The sequence below is a fragment of the Penicillium chrysogenum genome, assembly GCF_028827035.1.
Source record: "Penicillium chrysogenum strain IBT 35668 chromosome Unknown utg000005l_segment0_segment0, whole genome shotgun sequence".
Lineage (NCBI taxonomy): Eukaryota > Fungi > Ascomycota > Eurotiomycetes > Eurotiales > Aspergillaceae > Penicillium > Penicillium chrysogenum.
The window spans coordinates 6,502,062-6,521,143 of record NW_026622753.1 but is presented as its reverse complement, the minus strand read 5'-3'; the positions used below and the strand labels follow the sequence as shown (position 1 = coordinate 6,521,143).

The 19,082-nt window shown below is 49.8% G+C and overlaps 9 protein-coding genes across 9 annotated transcripts; 4 read left to right on the top strand and 5 right to left on the bottom strand.

Moving 5' to 3' along the window:
• Window positions 1–1,410: 1,410 nt before the first annotated feature.
• Window positions 1,411–3,363, bottom strand: N7489_010879 (uncharacterized protein; the record flags this gene model as incomplete). Its single annotated transcript, XM_056716628.1, has 1 exon — window positions 1,411–3,363. The coding sequence occupies one exon, from the start codon at window positions 3,361–3,363 to the stop codon at window positions 1,411–1,413; it is 1,953 nt and encodes a 650-aa protein (XP_056564250.1).
• Window positions 3,364–3,612: 249 nt separating this feature from the next.
• N7489_010878 (pre-mRNA-splicing factor SYF2) lies at window positions 3,613–4,671 on the top strand (the record flags this gene model as incomplete). The annotated part of the gene is made up of 3 exons (XM_056716627.1): window positions 3,613–3,819; window positions 3,910–4,548; window positions 4,603–4,671. The coding sequence occupies 3 exons, from the start codon at window positions 3,613–3,615 to the stop codon at window positions 4,648–4,650; spliced, it is 894 nt and encodes a 297-aa protein (XP_056564249.1). The 3' UTR covers window positions 4,651–4,671.
• A 144-nt stretch (window positions 4,672–4,815) lies between these two features.
• Window positions 4,816–5,854, bottom strand: horA (ubiquinone biosynthesis protein COQ11; the record flags this gene model as incomplete). The annotated part of the gene is made up of 4 exons (XM_056716626.1): window positions 4,816–5,237; window positions 5,292–5,632; window positions 5,695–5,749; window positions 5,809–5,854. 4 exons carry the CDS (start codon window positions 5,852–5,854, stop codon window positions 4,816–4,818), a joined length of 864 nt encoding a protein of 287 aa, XP_056564248.1.
• A 310-nt stretch (window positions 5,855–6,164) lies between these two features.
• yaf9 (YEATS domain-containing protein YAF9) lies at window positions 6,165–7,012 on the top strand (the record flags this gene model as incomplete). Its single annotated transcript, XM_056716625.1, has 2 exons — window positions 6,165–6,197; window positions 6,248–7,012. 2 exons carry the CDS (start codon window positions 6,165–6,167, stop codon window positions 7,010–7,012), a joined length of 798 nt encoding a protein of 265 aa, XP_056564247.1.
• Window positions 7,013–7,694: 682 nt separating this feature from the next.
• Window positions 7,695–9,118, bottom strand: N7489_010875 (indoleamine 2,3-dioxygenase; the record flags this gene model as incomplete). Its single annotated transcript, XM_056716624.1, has 2 exons — window positions 7,695–8,057; window positions 8,135–9,118. The coding sequence occupies 2 exons, from the start codon at window positions 9,116–9,118 to the stop codon at window positions 7,695–7,697; spliced, it is 1,347 nt and encodes a 448-aa protein (XP_056564246.1).
• An 896-nt stretch (window positions 9,119–10,014) lies between these two features.
• N7489_010874 (kynureninase) lies at window positions 10,015–11,629 on the top strand (the record flags this gene model as incomplete). Its single annotated transcript, XM_056716623.1, has 4 exons — window positions 10,015–10,174; window positions 10,241–10,578; window positions 10,670–11,147; window positions 11,211–11,629. 4 exons carry the CDS (start codon window positions 10,015–10,017, stop codon window positions 11,627–11,629), a joined length of 1,395 nt encoding a protein of 464 aa, XP_056564245.1.
• A 158-nt stretch (window positions 11,630–11,787) lies between these two features.
• Window positions 11,788–14,119, bottom strand: N7489_010873 (uncharacterized protein; the record flags this gene model as incomplete). Its single annotated transcript, XM_056716622.1, is given in 6 exon segments — window positions 11,788–12,240; window positions 12,314–13,206; window positions 13,270–13,661; window positions 13,722–13,777; window positions 13,843–14,048; window positions 14,062–14,119. The coding sequence occupies 6 exon segments, from the start codon at window positions 14,117–14,119 to the stop codon at window positions 11,788–11,790; spliced, it is 2,058 nt and encodes a 685-aa protein (XP_056564244.1).
• Window positions 14,120–15,349: 1,230 nt separating this feature from the next.
• N7489_010872 (cytochrome c oxidase subunit 7) lies at window positions 15,350–15,983 on the bottom strand (the record flags this gene model as incomplete). Its single annotated transcript, XM_056716621.1, has 5 exons — window positions 15,350–15,370; window positions 15,460–15,491; window positions 15,553–15,613; window positions 15,697–15,775; window positions 15,952–15,983. 5 exons carry the CDS (start codon window positions 15,981–15,983, stop codon window positions 15,350–15,352), a joined length of 225 nt encoding a protein of 74 aa, XP_056564243.1.
• A 296-nt stretch (window positions 15,984–16,279) lies between these two features.
• N7489_010871 (uncharacterized protein) lies at window positions 16,280–18,796 on the top strand (the record flags this gene model as incomplete). Its single annotated transcript, XM_056716620.1, has 1 exon — window positions 16,280–18,796. The coding sequence occupies one exon, from the start codon at window positions 16,280–16,282 to the stop codon at window positions 18,794–18,796; it is 2,517 nt and encodes an 838-aa protein (XP_056564242.1).
• Window positions 18,797–19,082: the final 286 nt, after the last annotated feature.

Below are 19,082 nucleotides of genomic sequence, written 5' to 3'. Positions count from 1 at the left end.
TCTGGAAGCTGCCGTGAGGCGTGGTGATTGGCGTTCAAACCGTTGCTTGGCAATCCTTCAGAAAAGGATCTGCCTTCCCCCCAACAATGGGGAATTTGGAAGTGTTCACTGGACCTCACCGTCATGGTGGGATGATCTTGGTAGGGACACGAGGTAGTCCCAGGGCAATATAGTTTCGAGGGTGGCAAGGAGTAAGCCTTTCGGAGGGAAACCGTATAACCTGGCAAGTTCATCAGCTTTCCTGGGATTCAGAGTCAATTGACATTCCAGGACGCTCTTACCATTGCAACCCCTGCTCGTGGGTCTCTGAGTGGACTTTGACAGCAATTCCAATTAGAAATGGCCAATGGTATCTTGCCGTTCGATCGATCGGCGTGCAATTTTAGCGAAGACGAACGAACTAGTACTAAGATTAGACGGGTTCAGATGGGTCCAAGCGCTTGAGACAATTTTATTGTCGGATCCGAGAAGTGTGCCTCTTGTCATATGTGGCACGTTGCTAATGCTGGGGGCCATTTTTGAAGCCATTTTTGAAGATTTTGCAGCCCAATGCTGGAAGGCCAACGTGGATTGGAAGTCCTTGAGTTGCAGATGCAGGTCGAGTTTCGTCAAGGGTATTTGAGTTCTAACCTTGTCGGCAGTTCTAGGGACTCGCGTCGACTTTGGACTAGACCTCACTCCAGTTCTTGGTGCATGAGAATCGAATGTCTTATGATGTACGGAGTACTCCGTACTCCGTAGGACTGAAAACCCATGCAAGTCAAAGTTTTTGGGTATGCAACCCCACGTAGCAGTGTGGCTGCGTTGCCTCTTCGTTGTAGTTCCCTAGAAGACGCCCGCTGCGTGCTGCAGGAGTGCAAGAATCGGGGTCTCCATATGTCCATCACCACACAACTGGCCGGAATAGGAAGAGATATTCGGAAAAACATACCACTCATAGCCGGGAATATCCAAGACTACGAGGGGCTTCGATACCAATACCAAATGGGTGGCGTCCCCCCATCCTTACCGACGGTCTTGATATTGCACATGGCGTGGGAGGCTTGGCTCCATATTTGTGTGGAAGACGCATCTCAGTGCGTGTCACTGGTAGACTGATAACATTTCCGCGGACACCCAAGACAGGCCAAGTTGGGATTCGGAATCCTAGTCAGCTGCCGATCAAAACTGTTGATTGGCAGTAGGTTGATGAGCTGGGTTCACTGGATTTTAGATGAAAGAGCAAAATATAAAGCTTTCGTTATATGGGAGTCATATTGGAGATGGAAGAGTAGCCGAAAAGGATATGCCTACAAAGCAACACATCTAGATTCTGCCAAAGCATATCACCGCTCAGTCATATCAATAGTCCATGATTCATCTCATTCCAGCAACTTAATGATTTTATGGATATTTCGCACGGGAGAAAACTCAATACTCTAAATCTGCACTTGGATCTACATCCAGATAGTAAGGACCCGAGCAATTCCGAGCGTGAAGGCGACCAAGTATTCGCTCGCTACGATTGCCTGGGAGTTCGAGATGCATCAAGGCACCAAAAGGGCCATCTGAGGGTGCTGGTCCACAGTCAATGACCCCGTTGCTCTGCCCAACATAAAGCCCGAGGAGTTCCCCGTAATGACGGTCCCAAACCACGATGTAGCCTGACGGTTGCCATGGTTCATCTGGACCATACCGCATATCCATGCAGCCAAGTTGCATCAAATGTAAGTTGTCGATCCCCATCTGAGGAACTCCGTGAATGATGAAACGAGCCCGAATAAGGCCTAGGGTAGATGGGGTCATAGGCTCAGACAAATCACGCAGCGCCGGAATTTGGGAGTTAGAAAATTCAATCGGTGATTGTTCTGGTACCCATCGGAGCTCGAGGGATCCAAGCTTGGAACGAACTTCATCAAGCTGTGCTACATTGCAATCAAGACGAGTGATGATCGTTTGGGGCTGTCCGCCGTGGTCATTCAACAGATCTGCGACCCTGCCCAGTGCAGCCGGAGACTTGGAGCAGCCATGAGCCATAAGTTCTGCATACAACTGTCCTCCATGGTTGGAGTCAACGGATTTGTTATCTATTTTCGGTAAAAGTTGATCATCAAATGCTTCCCAGATTGATTCTGAGGGGTCCAAGGCCGTACTGAAATGCCTTTGGCTTTCAGGGCTCCATTGAACATCCGTCCTTCGATCCATGTCCTCAAGGCAAACCTCAAGTAGGTCAAGATAGTCTTCTCCCCTCACTAGGTCAGGCAGTGCCTCGCCCACAATAGGGTCACTAAGGAGGAATCCAACATTGGAAAACTTCGCAATGAATGGCAGGTTATCACCACAATGTTGAGAGATATCTTCCAACCATTTCACTCCTATTTCGGACTGAACATTTCGGACTAGAGCCAGCACTACCTCATAGGCAGCAATGCAGCTTTGAGAGTTTTTAGGCTGAATGTTCTTCAAGAAATGAGACCAACATGTGTGAAGTACCTCATCACTCCCAAGCTTAGCAAGTAGACAGATATAATACTGGGCTTCGTTTTCATAATTGAATCGGTCGCCAATTTGATCAGTAGGTTGCGTCCAGAACAAGGTATCATGCAACCTGTGTTTTTGTGCCACGAGTCCTCCTTCACCTGTGATCTCAGCAAGGATGGGATTGGGATCATAGGAGGGGTCCTCAAAAGCCTTGCAGTCGAGTGCTTCTGAACAAATTCGGATTATCTGCAGACTTGTTCGGAGATTTAGGGCTCGAATGCCCATGTGGTGATGGTTATACAAGAAGTGCCTCAAATCTGAAGGCGAAAGAGCATAAAATGCAAAGTACAGCGCTATAGCGTACATCCTGGGATGAATAGGAAGCTGGAGACGTTTCAGCCTTGCAAACAGGTCATGCATCACCGTCAGGATCTCTGCTAATGTGTCGTTCCGTTGACAGCGTCGCAAAACGTCACGTAATTGGGAGCAATTACGAGACTGCAATATCTCTGCTCCATGTCTGTCGTTGACGTGTCTCTCAATTAGACTCCGTAAGGAAGCGACATCGGCCATTTCGCTACTGGGATCCCACAACAACTCTCGGTTCCGCGATGTAAGCCCTTTGAGGGAGGTCCACAACGGCGGAGGTGGAGTGTTGAACTTCCACTCGGTAGCAAATTGTCCATGGAGGTATCCAGATAAGACCTCGTTAGTGTTCGAGTCATGAATTGGCTCAGTTGAATCCGTCAGGGCGAACCGAAGCAGTTCAGATGGTGATGGGTCACGGGGTCGTTTAATGGTTGCGGGATGGAGGCTGCGCACCAATTGCCGCGAGAGAGTATTCCCAGTGCTAAGCTGTAGTCTTGGTTGCAGCAGCAGCAACCGAGTAGGCGGTCCTCCCATGTCGACTGGATTGAAGCTGATCTCCAGGAGAAGATGTGGAGAAGATAAAGGTCCGATAAGGACTGTACCCAAGTCTGGGGTCTTGCCCAGCAGATCAAGGGCGGCGTGGAAGGCGGTGTGGGGGCCGCATTCGCGCTTTTATTTCGTCAACCAGCTAACTGCCATTCCTTATCAACCTAGCTACGAACGAAACACTTACCGATTTCTATCCATAGCTGCTGTTGATCTATTGATCAACCCAAGGGAATTATGGTTCGAACCAGGAATGCGGATAAATCCGCGAAGGACGAGGCGAGCCAAGAACAGCCCATTGACCAACCGACTGAGAACACGAGCGAATCGCCTGTCGCATCTTCCGAAAAGAAAGTCGAAACTCAACCAGATGACATAAAGGATGACGGTGCATCAAAAGCGCGTGAGAGAATGAATAGGTTCAAAGCCTTGCAGGCTCGAGCTGTATGTCGTCCTCAAAAATGGCTTGCGCGGATCAATAGGCTTGGCCAGCCCAACCCCTCCACATAACTGAATAACTGACACAACATATAGAAATCTGCAACGGAGCGCAACTTAAAAGAGACTGCAGCCGAGTCCCAACGTCTGACTACCGACCCAGCCCTGCTAAATACGTTGTCCCGCAAGCATGCATTCGCCTCCCACAACCTCCTCAAAGCGGATACGGAAGCCGCAGGAGAAGATTTTGAACGCAAGCGGGCATGGGACTGGACAGTGGATGAATCGGAGAAGTGGGATAGACGCATGGAGAAGAAGCAGCGTCACCGAGATAACGTGGCTTTCCAGGACTACACTCAAGATGCCCGGAAGATTTACAAGAGACAGTTGAGAGAGATGGCGCCGAATCTGGAGTCCTACGAGAAAGAAAAGCTTGCTGCGATCGAGAGAGCCGCAGCCAACGGCGATCTAGAGATTGTGGAGACCGAGGACGGTGAAATGATTGCAATTGATAAGAACGGTAGCTTCTATTCCACTGCGGACTCGACTGGCTTTACGGAGAGCAAACCAGATCGGGCTGCTGTTGACAGACTGGTCAACGATATCCAGAAGGCAGAGGAGGTGCGCCTGAAGAAACGCAAGGAGCGCCGTGGTGGTGATGATGACGCGGATGTGACATACATCAACGAGAAGAACAGGCAGTTCAACCAGAAACTCGCTCGTTTCTACAACAAGGTCAGTTTTCCGCTGCTGTCTTTATGTGATCCTTTTACTAACACTTTTTATTAGTACACCACCGAAATTCGGGACAGCTTCGAACGTGGCACCATGATTTAAGCTGAATGTGAAATTCATTGCAATATTTTACATTAGTGGACGTTCCGAGCTATACAGCTGTGCCTGAATAGGCACCAATCAACCAGCAGAGATTCCACGCGCTTTCCCCTCTGCCCAAAAAAATTTGTTTTACAAACATACAAGTCACTTGATCAGCCAACAGACCTAAAGCATCGTCTTTCGCCAGGCTTTTGTTGCAAGTGCCTCAATCTGTTTTGTTCCGACTGCACCCTTGGTGGACTCATCCTCCAATGCCTCGACAACCGCTTCGCCCACAACATCGGCTTTGAGGGGCTTTTCGGCCATAGTTCCGAGGAACCCAAGCTTATTCCCGAGGAAGGTATTGAACTCTGAGGCAACAAAACCACCCATTGCAATTGGCAGCGTGAACTTCCGACTCGAGTCGTACATGAAGCCCGGGCGTATGAAGATGCTCCGTAGGTCCGGGAGGGTGGATGTGATAGTTGCCTCCGCTTCTCTTTTAGTACTGATGTACCTGGCCGGCAGAATCGGTGCCCCGGCCGCTGCAGATATGTAAACGAAGGTCGGGACATGCTCATTGGTGGACTCCTGGGCTAGTGCAATCGCTAAATCACACATGTGTCAGCTTTCAAAACAGACTTTAGAACTCTTGTCCGCACCTGAATCTCGGTTCATCAGCTCATAGGTCAGCTGCCCATCTTTCTCTTTTGGCTCCAAAGCCTCGCCCTCTTGTCTTGTTAGAGGGTTTTGGCTTCCAAGCTTAGATGTACTAAAAGCTCGTTGAAGGCCACTGAGAATTGGTTCTCTCCCTTGCACAACGCCCTTGTAGTCGGCTTCTAATAGAATGCCCATTGAGTGGACAACAGCAGAGGCGCCATGTAAATGTGGCTTGTAGCTCTCTGGTTTGAGAATATCGGCCTTGGCCCATTCCACGGAGCCTGCCCAGCTAGGCCGTTCACGAGAATCAGTGACTGCCTCCCACCGGGGCTCACCAGATCGACTAGACAAAGATCAGTTTGTGCTCTTCCATAGATTCATACATAGGCGAGAAAGCCACCCGACCTTAATGATGTGACTGTCCATCCCCTTGCTGTTGCAGCTTTACAGATTCTGGATCCTGGAATAGCTAGTCAGTAAATGATATTGGTATTTCTGCACTGAATGCAAATCACAAACCCAAAAAACCGCTTCCTCCTGCGACAACTAGTCTTTTGGTCGGCATGCTGTAGCTTTGGGATAGCTCCGGAGAATGATATCACTAAGGAATCGGAACAATAGTCCAGGCTATTTAGGTTCACAATTGAGATTCTAGAGCTGAGTTGAGGAAAGTGAATATCATGCTCTTCAATAAGCGAAATAGTTCAATTGTTCAAGGTAATTGTCTCTTCACCAGGACTTTTGAAGTTAGCGTTCGGCATCATTCGCCTTCTTGTCGGGCCACTTGAGCCCCGGCGGATTATCCTTCTTCCGTTTCGCCCTTGCTCTGGACAATCCGTGTTCATCGGTTCTACAATCTAACATCAACGTGCAAGATGGTATCTGCAACAGGAAACAAGCGTGTCAGGGTAAGGTTCATGCCCCGGGAAATACTAAAATCGAACTAACACGCTCGCAGGGCGTCTCAGCCTTCCGACCATTTGGTATGTTCCGCAAAGAGCGCATTATCGCCAACCGTCGCAAGCTAATAAACACAGTATTTGGCAGTGTAGCGACCCCCTTCGATCCCAATAATAAGCCCTCAGACTGTCCTCCAGACCACACCCACAGTTGGAAGATATTCGTCAGGGGAGTCAACGGCGAGGACATTTCCTACTGGCTAAAGAAAGTCCAATTCAAGCTGCATGAGACGTACGCCCAAAATGTCCGCGTGGTCGAGCAGCAGCCCTTCGAAGTCACGGAAACTGGCTGGGGTGAATTCGAAATCCAGATCAAGCTGTATTTTGTGCCTGAGTCGAATGAGAAGCCGCAGACCCTGTGGCACAGCCTGAAGCTACACCCTTACGGCCCTGATGCGGAGGGAATGAAAGAGCGTCGGGAGGATGTGATCAGCCAGAACTACGAAGAGATCATCTTCAATGAGCCCGTTGAGCCGTTCTACGAGATCCTCACTGGAGGCTTCGCTGGTGGTCAGGCTGGCAAGAGCAAGGGAAAGAATACCAAGCAGATTGGGCAGAGGACGGCGGATATTCCGATGAGCGATACGCCCGGGAACCCATACAGTCGGACGACCGAGAGGAAAGAGCTTGATCGCATGGCCGAAGCCACTCAAACAGTTGAGCAGATGATCAAGGAAGAGAAGGAGCGTTTGATCGAGAGGGAGAAGTATCTGGCCGAGCTGCGAGAGAGTGAGGGTGTGCCCGCCAACACGAAGAAGCGGTGATCGTTCCAGACGCTCTTCTAAGCCGAGAACCTAGGCCATTGCTGCAGTGTGATAGGCTTTTGAGCACCCCGTCAGGATGTGCCTGACCAACAACCATCATCACCCTTGTCCAAACGTTCCTCAGTGCTGGGACCCTCCTGAGAGGCTCTACTGCCCCCCGGCAGTCGAAGTTTATGTCTTTACGCCTCTGTGAATCGCCTTGCCACAAGATCCAGCCTCTCTGTTTCCACCGAGTTCACCACGATGATTGCATTATGCCAGATACGACCAACAGGCTCGAATATCTGCGTCATCGCAGGTTTGTCCCTGGGACTCGCATGGGGCCCTTTCCTCGTTATCTGCCAGATGGGATGTTGCGGAGCATGCTTTAGGGCGGCGATCTTGGGAAGCACCAGGGATTCTATCCAAACCAACGATATTCATACCAAGTTTGCAACAAGATTGACTCCGGAATCTGCCACTTACATGGGGAAGGGGAAACCCTACGAGGATACGGTCCTATCGCCGTGGATGTACCTCCGGATCTCGGGATGTATCCTACTCTAGATCGTGATGCGATTCTTTGTTTAGGAAGGCCATATTGAACCATAGTACTGGTGGCAACCAATGTCAATTTACAATACGGAAAGACAAATCTATATCACAATATGTTCGTTCAATCATCACACGTCCATCTGAACACCTAGCACTTAGCATCTTGAACTGTGTCTCTGGTCTTTTTCAGGAAGGGTATTAAATCCGTGCCACCAGTCCCAGCAAGCTTAGTCTTCGTGCCTGCTTCCTTCGCTTGAGAGCTAGCCGTGGCTAGATTCATTCTACCTTTTCCTTGTTCAGTTGGATTGGGCTGTCTCGATGCCATGACAATGTATCGAGTGACCATCTGGATGTGTGTATCGCGAAAAGCCTTGAGCTCGTTCACAGCTGCGTTGTACGCATCCTTAGGCTGTTGAACCGGCGACTCCAGTATAAACGGACGAACACTAGCTCGAGCGGATAGTTCCTCAAGGAAGCGCCTATGCGGACCAGGCATATAGTCTCGCATTTGCTGTCGTTGGTGTTAATACTTGGTGAAACATGTCTGAGACAGAGGCACTGGAAACTGGTATCCCGTGATGTTCTTACCTGAATAAAACTCGGACCACCAGTCTGCTTCCCATCCGTCGCAGAGTGCTTAATACCAAAGAAAATATCAAGTGCTTGGATCAGCGAGCTCTGTGCATTACTTCCACCATTTAACTGGAGCCAATTCTCTGGTCTTTCCACCCTATCACTATCACCAGTGTCATAGTACACACCCCTGGGCAGACCAGCATGACCCATATTCTTGCTGCCAGCCAGGAACGGCCGAAGCTGGTGGAAGAAGACAGCCGGATTGTTGTGCTCGTACATTCTTTTTAGAGTCAATGTCAGGTCGCATAAACCATCGGCAAACCTGTACAAGAGGGCAGTGAGAAGGTCTATATCATTGGCAGCAACTGCCTTAGAAGCGTCCCTCATCAGCGAGATGAGTTTGATGCCCTTGGCTTCAACGGCGACGGAGATTACCATGAACCATTCCTCGTCCTTCGTGCCGGTGAACGAGGTCTGAACATGGAGATTGTCCGGGTCTGTGATGTCTGCTTCTGGGTGGGAAGGTATGAAGTTCCATAATGTGAGGCCGGCGTAAGTGGCGCAGGCGGGAAGTTCGAGGTGTGCTGATATTTCAAGGAAGGGTTTTGAGATTGAGGGGGAAGCCTCTGTTGTCTGGATGTTAATGGGATTTCTTTGTTTGAGGAAAGGGCCCTGGGGCCCCGGGTGATGGGCGCTTACGTCTTTTGGGGTCTCTCCTCCCCAGATATAGGCATGAGTGAAATATCCCATAATAACACATGCTCGTCGCCATTCTGGTTCTGTTTGAAGATTCTCAGTCGTACATACGGGCATATTGTCGATTCTCTCGCGGATTTGGTTTGTTTGGATGAGGTTCGGGAGTTGGCTGGCTATATCCTCCCAAATCTCGTAATAGGGGTTTGAGATTCTGGCCAGCGGAAGGCCATCTGGGAGGAAGCCCTGCTCAGCATAACCTTCGAAGAGATCATTGAGAACAGCATCTGTTGATTGCAACATTGTGGATTAATTGGTGTAGGAGGTTCCCGGTCGAGAGGGAGAACACGGCAGACGTGGTATAAACAAAGACAAAGGGGAACGACTGCCTTTTAGGTTTATAGTGCGAGGTATAGTATTAGTACTAGGATGGTCTCAATATTGAAATATCTTCCTGCATCGGCTTGCCTCGGGGTCATTTACTCAAAATACCTATACAGTCCGGAAGCTATCCGGATCTATATCCGTCTTCCGCCTCTTGATGCGATACATCAACCGTCTTTACTGGATCGGCTTCGTTCTACCCACTTTGTTCAGCGAAGGATATAGAAAAGGGTTTGAGACATAGATCAAGTCTCCTGTCAAATAAGTATACCCAAAACAGGAAATAACTCCTTTTTGAGTTTGAGGATGTGATCAAGGCCTCGAAGACTCGGGGATGGTAGCCAATCCAACAAAGAATGTTGGGTTCTTTGCTTAGCTGACCTGCATAGGAGGCAAACCACCTGCAAATATTGATGCATTATGATGCATGTAATGCATAGTCCATAGTCAATAGCCTACCTATTATACCTACTCTGTTATAACATCGGCTTAGTAGAATCCATGGATGGTCAGTAAATTAAGTCTAATATGATGTAACGATAGGCTTACCTAGGTATACGGATGTCTACATATGTAGTTATGTGGTGAGAAGACGGATCGGGGAAGACGGAAGCGGAACAACATCCGGGTTGACGACGGGTTACAAGTTGCAGCTGTGTCTCCCTCGTCTCCGATTCGGCAATGGGGGAATTATAAAAATCAATTGCATTTCCGTTTTTTCTCGTTCCCCTCATTCATGGTTATAACTCAAATTCTCCTGTGACCTGCTACACTCTATATTCCATCTATATTCCATTTCCACAGCATTTATAGATATGACGGGTACCAAAGCTTCTAAGCCAGTCTTCCCTGCAGAGGCAGCATCACAAGATTATGCCGCCTCTCTGGATGCAGCGGATCCTCTGCGTGAATTCCGCGACCAATTTATTATCCCCTCCAAGGCTAACCTCGCCACAAAGAAGTTGGCAAAGCCAGGTGAGAAACTATATCCCAGCGGGGAACACCAAGTATAGTTTGATTATTGCTAACAACGTTATGTAGGTCTCTCGTCAGAGCCAAGCACGTACTTTTGCGGTAACTCATTGGGCATCCAGCCCAAGGCCGTGTCAAAGTACATGGAGGCTCAGTTGGATACTTGGTCGTCCATCGGTGTCTGTGGACACTTCACCGATCTTGAAGATTCACCATTGAAACAATGGCAGCTACTGTCTGAACAGGCCGCTGCTTCAATGTCCCGCATTGTTGGGGCCGCGCCTGAGGAGGTCGCAGCCATGGGAACGTTGACTATGAATCTCCACCTGTTGCTTGCAAGCTTCTATAAGCCGACGGAGACCAAGCGGAAGATTCTCATGGATTGGAAGGCATTCCCCAGTGATCATGTGAGTGACAAACTACAATGAGAATGGTCCTCTCAGGGCTAATATTGTGATAACCCGCTGTCCAAATTACCCATCACTAACATGCTCATAGTATGCAATCGAATCACACATTGCCTGGCACGACCTAGATTCAAAGGAGAATATGATCCTCATTGGCCCAGACGAGGGACAATACCAAATCTCAACAGAGAAAATCCTGTCCTATATCGACGAGCATGCTGAAACTGCAGCGCTGCTTCTTCTGCCCGGTATCCAATACTACACCGGACAGCTATTTGACATCCCCACAATCACCAAGTATGCCCAATCAAAGAATCTCGTTGTTGGATGGGATTTGGCACACGCATATGGAAATGTGGAGCTGAAGATGCACGACTGGAACGTCGACTTTGCAGCTTGGTGCACGTACAAGTACGGCAATGCCGGGCCCGGCGCAATGGGTGGTCTTTTCGTGCACGAGAGACATGGTCATGTTGACTATAGCGCCGGACCAGATGCCCCCCAGTTCCGTCACCGGTTGACAGGATGGTATGGTGGTGATCGGTCGGTGAGGTTTAAGATGGACAACAGTTAGTTTTTTCCTATTTGTATCTCGCAATGCGTCTTCTAGCATATGCTGACCAAATCAACAGAGTTCAAGCCTATTCCTGGAGCTGGAGGCTTCCAGGTCTCCAACCCCTCAGTCATTGATCTGACCTGTCTTTGTGCGGCTTTGTCCGTCTTCGATCAGACCTCCATGGCCGACTTGCGCCAAAAGTCACTGAAGTTGACGGCGTACCTGGAGTTCCTGCTTCTGAAGGATACCGACGAGAAGACTCGTCTGTATGATATTATCACTCCATCAGATCCCAATGCTCGCGGTGCTCAACTGAGTGTTTTGCTCAAGCCTGGCTTGCTGCACAAGGTATCCGAACGCCTACAGAATGCGGGTATCATCTGTGACAAGCGGGAGCCGGGCGTTGTCCGTGTGGCGCCAGTGCCGTTGTACAACACATTCTCTGAAGTGTTCAACTTTGTCAGTGAATTCAAGGCCGCTTTGGCCTCTGAGTAGTTGGGTAAATGATTTTATGACGAATGTGGATAAATATCGAGTATGATAATGCAATGCACACTATAAATAATACGCCGTGGACCTTCCGTAACTATTCCACCTCAGAATTGAAGACAAGATAGATCTACATAACAGTTGAAGCCTGCTGGTGCAAGCCCTTAGAAATTCCCAACACTTTCCCAGTTATCACCACTGCGCAAGAACTCTTGGCCCTGAGAAAAGAAATTGGTAGCAAGAATAGAGAACTCATCATTAGACATCGTCAAATGTTGCGGCGAGAGCAAAGAGCTTGCTGGGTAGTCCTGGCTAGGAAAGGCGGTATTGGCACTGTACGATTGAGACCGAAGATTTGGTGTATCTTGTTCCTGGACAGTCAACCGGAACGGCGGAGGCAAAGGAGACGTCTGAGATACCTCTGCGCCTGCAGAAGACGAACCGGCATATATCGACTCTCCGAATAGTCGCCGAGCAGAGTCTGTATCGCTGTTGGAGGAGTATTCGAGGATTTCCCAGAATCGGGACAGGTCGATTAGGAGGCTTTGGTTTTGCGCGCCTGGGTCTGACTGGTAGGTTGCGGAGACTGCGTCTTCTAGTCTCTGCAATCTATGAGCCTGTTGATACCGAATGAAGTGTTAGATTGTTGATTTAACCCCACAGGCAATCCAAGGAGATGGAGGTCCATACCAGTCGAGCCATGTGCGGCCACCTTTCTCCTATGCCTTGCACAAACTTGACACACTTGGCGAATCTTTCGCGCTTATGTTCTCTGATAGTCAAATCATCCGTGAAGCTGAGTTGCAGCTCGATTGTAGCGACAACGGCGGCGCTGTAACCTAGTAGCGGATCTGATACTAGAAAAGCCTTTTCCTCAAAGCAGTTGATAAAGTGGATGATCCAGGTTGTATGCGAGGAGATCAGGTCCGAGGTGTGCTGTAAAAAGATCTCTGGGATAGTACTGCGGAAATTCCGAAGACTGAGCGAGAGAAGCAGCGGATGATTGAGTAGACACAGGCTGGTATGATACATGAATTGATTCAGAAACCACGGGCCCCAGTATTCACGATGTGCCTGCAATTCCTCGAGAGAGCGTTCACCGAGGTTGGCTGGCTTGAACCGATGAAGATACGGCATGCGAGTCTCGAGGTCCATTTGTAAAGCAAGAATTTTCGAGTATTCGGAATGAGGAGACCATGGTGGGACATTGCTTGGGCGTCCGTGAAGGCGCACGTATCGCGCCGTCCTTGCGAACACTTCGCTCAGCATTACCACATAAGCAATGATTCCTTCGTCTTGCATGTCACTTCGCCGGATTTCGACGGTTGATGGCCCCGGAGAGAGAAAGCGTGCTGGTCGTGCTGGGCTTTGGGGATATGGAGGGCCTCCGGCTTGGGGTATGTCCAGGATTGGAAAGTCGCCGCCATGTAGTCGTTTGAGAAGACATATACTCCAGAAGCAGCGTCTGCGCTCTTCGCGGACTATAGTGCTGGTTGATGAGCGGGGCTCTTGTCCGAGATTGGCACATTGTGCAAGGTTCATTGCCAAGCTGCTGTGGATGCTGGACCTATGTGTATTACCGTCTGGTAGATATTGTTAGCTCGAGTCTAGATGTTGGAAAGATGTTGGAAACGCTGGGTCCGTACTGGTGAAATCAACCAAGCTCAAAATACAGAGACTTTGAAGGGTCGAAAGCTCCACTGGCCCTTCTGAGACTCTTTTCATAACGAGGCCCCGAGCAACCTCAGCATAGCCATTTATCAGGCTAGTGGAATCGGCCCTGCTATGGTAACCGTATGAGAAACGAAATGCGAGTGCCAATATAGCAAAAAGGAGCTCTGTTTCACGTGTTTGTAGACTGGAGAGAAAGCTATCCCTGTAGAAAAGAGGCAAAGGCTGAGAGTCACAGTATAGCAGATATAGCTCTGCAACGGGAATAATCTCCTCCCACGGTGGCAGGGGAGTAGATGAACTCGGCATTGACAATGCCACAGATGGAACAAGAGCCTCGGTGGGTATTTGCGGCTCACTCCTCGCGCTGCAGCATGTTTCTAAGAGTAAGTGATTGCTCAAATAGGGGCCATGTACGGGTTCTTACCCAAGTACATCCAGAACCTTTCCCACTTTGCTTTCAAGGCTTCGCAACCTATCTTCCTGTGGTGGGATTAGTTTCCGAAGAAGGACTCTTCGAGCTTGCATTGAGAGTGAAAGATACTTACCAGAACATGGGATGTCCCAGGGTCTGAATCGCTGAGCCTTGGATTCAACTCGGGAAGTGGCCGACGCCTTTCATCAGCGTATAGACATTGTTGCCGTAGCCTGGCACACAGAGAACAGACCGGCTGCTCTCCCGGGCATTTAGCTTTTTTACGCCTGAGGAGTTGGTTAATGGCTATCTCTTTGTACAATCCGATCGGCATAATACCTGCAAGGCTCACAAGCCTGACGAACCCGCTTGGCGGGTCTTTCCGAATAGTTGAAGCTCTCGTCTTCCATTGTTATATTCGTAATATTCAATGCTCTCAATGAACACAGTCATCATAGGAGTATGAATCTGGTATTTTTGGACCCCAATTGACAGATTATATTGAGATAGGGGTATACTTAGTGCATGCCCTTGCTTCAAGGGATACACAGATTGGAACGAGCAAAGCCGTTGTACATTTTGGCGTAGAGACGGAAGTAAAGCCGTGAAATTGGCCAGTGGACCGGGCCCGATATGAAATGGCTGAGTAATCACTTGTGAAGACCACCGTTGGACTCATGAACGCAGCCCGCGGGGCGCCTGGACCGCGAGCCTTAGGATTCTGTTCCGCGATGCCCATAGACCTCTTGGGCACGTTCACGTCCAGCCTCGTCCATCATTGGCTCTCCTTGCCCTCAGTTGGTTCCATATATGCCCTGAACGGATTTTATTGAATACCCTCGCGTTCCTACCATGAGAGATACATACATATATGTATCTTTTAGTCTCATCTTGAAATTCCATGACCTCAATTCCCAAGACCGATACAATTGTACGAGCTCTAGATGTGCAAATGAAGGCACTCATTTGAAACTGAAACCACGAACCTTCCCAAGGCTGTGCTGAGTGTCGTGACTGCTATATCTGAGTCTTTCGTAGTTCCTCAAGCTTGTCATAAGAGTATCAAACAATTGGACGTACGCACTACGTATATGGCTACGACATACGGTATAGTACAAGGTTCTTTAGAAGAGGATCGTCCGTCTCCTGTATATGCCTCCTTGGAATAGCCCAGGCAAGTCATGAGTCACCCATGTCGACCTTCGCCATATACCTATCTCCCCACCGCCGTGTACAGTTACAGGCGGGGAATACTGTGCTTAATGTGTGGACAGTTGTTACCGCCACTTGGATGTCTAGCAGGACTGATAAAGGCCTAGATAGCTCGGCTTCCGCTTGTTGCGGGTCATAGCACAACCATCTCCATTCTATCAAAAACAGTACCACCCAACTTGGGGCGAGGGGTCTGAACGACTCCCGTTCCGTGACATCAGGGAAACGATATATGGCAGCATCTCTTGGATTGGCGCTTTAATTGATCATATGTACAGCTCCAAATCTGCGTGGCTGCCAACCCATCTAACCCCTCCCTGGAGTAGAAGTACACCATACAAAAAACAACTGATGCCGCAGCTGAATAACCAACGGAACTGGAAATGGCATCGTTTATCATTGCCAGACTAAGCCTTGAGACCTACAATTTAGATCCAAGTTTTGTGGCCCTGTAAGGAAATCAGCATGTGAACGTATCAAATCGGTTACTCGTGCTTCTTGTCGGAAGATGAGAGGTGGGGGGTTGGGTAAAACTCACGAGAACCATGCGGCACATGGCATAGGTGGTAGCTATTGTCGATTAGTTTTCTATCCTCAACCGGATCTCATATCGGAAGACGGGTTTACTCACCAGCACCGAGGCCGTAGACCGAGATGAGGTAGGGGTACATGAGGTAGCTGGAGCGGGAGGTCTGCGAGACAATCCCAACGTCAGTCTCCGTGTTCTTTGCGAAGCTCAATTGAGGGTATATGTGCCCCTTCCGGAGGTACTGACCTTCCACCATTGGCGCTTGCCATCGTGGTTCTGGAAGAGACGCTGGTAGTAGGGCACACGGTTCTCACGGAACACGAAGCTAAACAGAGTCAATCAGTCAGTATAATTTGCAATTAGATGGCGGGATAGCAGGGCCCGCAGCCGCGTCAATCGCAATTGGACTCCGAAGATCGCGGGAGGAAATTCGATGGTCGCACTCTCAAGATCGGGTTTGCGCGCGGGGGGGTTATGCAGCAATTCGAAGGGAGGACATACCCAGCCATGCGGGAGCTAGTAGCACGGAACATTTTCGCGGTTGGAAGCGAAGAAAGAGCGGGGATGTGAGGTACGACGTGGGCAAGATGGGGATGTGAAGTTGATCCCGGAATGAGCTGGATATCGTGTCACGTGTTGAGCATCACCTGATCGAATCAGACGTTGTATCTGGTCATCATCCCAAAAGGGAAAAGCGCCAGAAAAGTGCCCAGACGCGTATCAACTTTGGAATACTCGGCAACGAATCTTTTGGATTGACGTCGGGAGCTTGAAGAAGGATGTTTGGCGTCGAGAATTTGCTTTCCCGACCTTCCTTCCTTAACCACTCATGCGCCCGGCGCTTCTGCGACTGTTGAAGAGGCCGTCCGCCGTCTCGATTCTTGACACCCTTACAGCCACACCGATCGGAATTGAGCAATTGGAGTCCAGGTACAGGTGTCTACGGTGTCATTCGGGCAGCGCCAAACAAGAACCACTCGAGGAACCCGACAATAGGCCGACCCGGCATCAGCTTGAGAATTCATGCCGAGCGAAACGGCCATTCAGCTTTCCCATCTACGACATTGAGGCCTCGAACGAACCAAATACTTTTGCGCCCACGCCTCCCGTGGGGAGCCGAACGCATAATAACACGACACGATGCCCTATCAAACTTCTATCTCTCCAACCGGACAAGCTTGAATTCGAATCGGACGTCGGACACCTCAACAACATTGGAACGCGATTAGTGGACAATCCGGAGCATCGAAATAATCTCGATCTGTGGGAGGAGCTTCTTCGACACCGTCAGCGCCATTACGGCGACAATGGCACACTAGAGATATGGGAAGGGTTGAGGGTCCGAGTGGATGGTGTACGGCTTCCAGTTGCAGGAGAGCAAGCGGACTTCTTTTGGCAGAACTTTGTGGACATGGGACTGAGAAGAGAAATTTTTCTCAAGGAGGTTATTGACTATGCTGTCATTCTACGGGAGCAACAAGGCAACGGTTGGCCACAGCTGTATGAGCGTGTGGTTGGTGGATTTCTTGACCAAGGCTTGACGAAACGTGCGGTCGAATGGCACAAGAAGCTTCAAAGTTCTCATTTAGCCAGCGCAAACGATGTGCTGAAAATTCTTCCCTCGGCGATCCGTTCTTCGTCTCTTCCGGCTGGCACGGAATTTGCGACTTCAGCTGATCTCCAGCGGTCGTCCTTGTCGCTGGGATTGCAGGCATTCCAAGCCATATGCTCCACGACACCCGACCATAACTTTTACGGCCCTGTCATTGCGATGCTCGTGCAGCAGGGCCACGGCGAGGCGGCGATCTCAATGCATCGTTTCCTTGCTCGACGTCAGGATCACCCACAGAGCCCCGACGAGATACAACCATTGCTGGAATATGTTGAGAAATTCGGGCTGCGGAAAGAGTTCAATCAGCTCCGTGGCTATGTCAAAAAAAGGTTTGATACCGAAGCTTTGATTGATCAACCTGGTCCAATAGATACAGCCCCGAAATCCGAGGAGAAGGGGTCGCAAGACGGAAAACCCTTCAAGGACGACATTGGTGCTAAGTTGTTTGCTACTCGCGCTCTCAATTTCGATATGATCGTTGGTGGCCTGAAGATGCTCGGTGTATCAGAGATCGGTCACCGGACGTTGCGCGAACTAGCCACGAGAGCTCACGGCAACCAAGATCTCCTGGACAAGCTTAAAATACTTAAGCAGTCCGGCATTTCTACAGGAAGCACTGTATTCTCGCGCTTGATCCAAAAACTTGCCTCCCAAAACCGCGACATCCTTCTCTCCGACTTCCTCCGCAGCGATCAGCATCCTGATATTCTCGAAGACAAGCGTATGCAGGAGTCCATGTTGGTATCTTACTACATGGCCCGGGATTGGCGACTGTATAATATGACTCTAGCGGTGTTGACGGAACTATATTCGGGCGCACCAGATCTCTACGACATCCACTTTCGAAAGCATATTGCGGCCTGGGAATTGAACGCGGCGTCTAAGGTCGCCGATGAGCTAGCCCTCCGTGGGCGGACGTTGGGCGAAGACAGCGTGGATTTCTTGGCCGAGCAGATTCTCACCCCTCGGCGAATGAATCACCGCCCGCCGCCGGGCCAACGCCTGTCCGCCGTGGACGAAGTGATGTTCATCTTCAAGATTCTAAAGCGTGTGGTTCCCGCCGGAGGGTATGTTAGTGCTGCATTCTGGGTTGAGATGCTCAAGCGTCTCGGCATGGCAGAGGCGTGGGCAGACTGGGATAAACTCCGAGATTGCTGCCAGTGGCTCGTTCGACAATACGCTGAAAGCCGTCACCAAAAGCCTGGGCTGAATTTTCCACCCGCGAAACCGTCCCTTGATCCCGCCAAGCAGGCCAACGGTCGCGATCGGCGGATGCTCGATCTGGTCTTTACCCCACAAATGCAAGCGGCCATCGTCTCCTGGGGCTTCATGTTCCGAGTATTGGACACCACCGCATCTAAATTTACCGTCGCCCCACCTAACCCCCAAACGGATGAAAGACTCATTCCATGGGTGCGGGGGCTGATTCTACTTCGAGAGCTGGAACAATCCGGTCTTCGTCTTGACAAGCGATTGATCTCACAGGCAGTCCGCCACCGGCTGGCCATGCTTTACAGCCACCATGTTTTGTCAGCGCGGCGCATGAACCGCATGTTGCGGCGGCGGAACCCGTATTCCCTACAGCAAGTGTTGAACGATGTGTTCCAGGCCTGGGGCGATCCATCTCTCTTTGATGGGATGGAACAGAACTTGGAACAACTGGTGAACCCGCCACGAGCGAGCAGAACGAAGCGACGTGCTCCAGGTATACGTTTGTCGCTTAAAGGACTATGATACCTGCGTCCACATGTATATTAGCAGATGTGTAAATAATTGATTATAATACCCATATTATTCGAGAATCGTACGCGTATAGGAACAATAAAATTGGACCATAATAGTTATGCCTAAGATCACCGGGCTTTGTCACAAAATAGAAGAGGTCGATTGGTGTAAACGGCCCAATGGCAGTGCAATTGTCGATCCACCGATCTAAGAATAGTTGAGAGGGCAACGCGGCCTTGTCAACATTCTGTTTATTTGACTCCTTTTCTTCTTCTTTTCCTTTTATATTCGATTC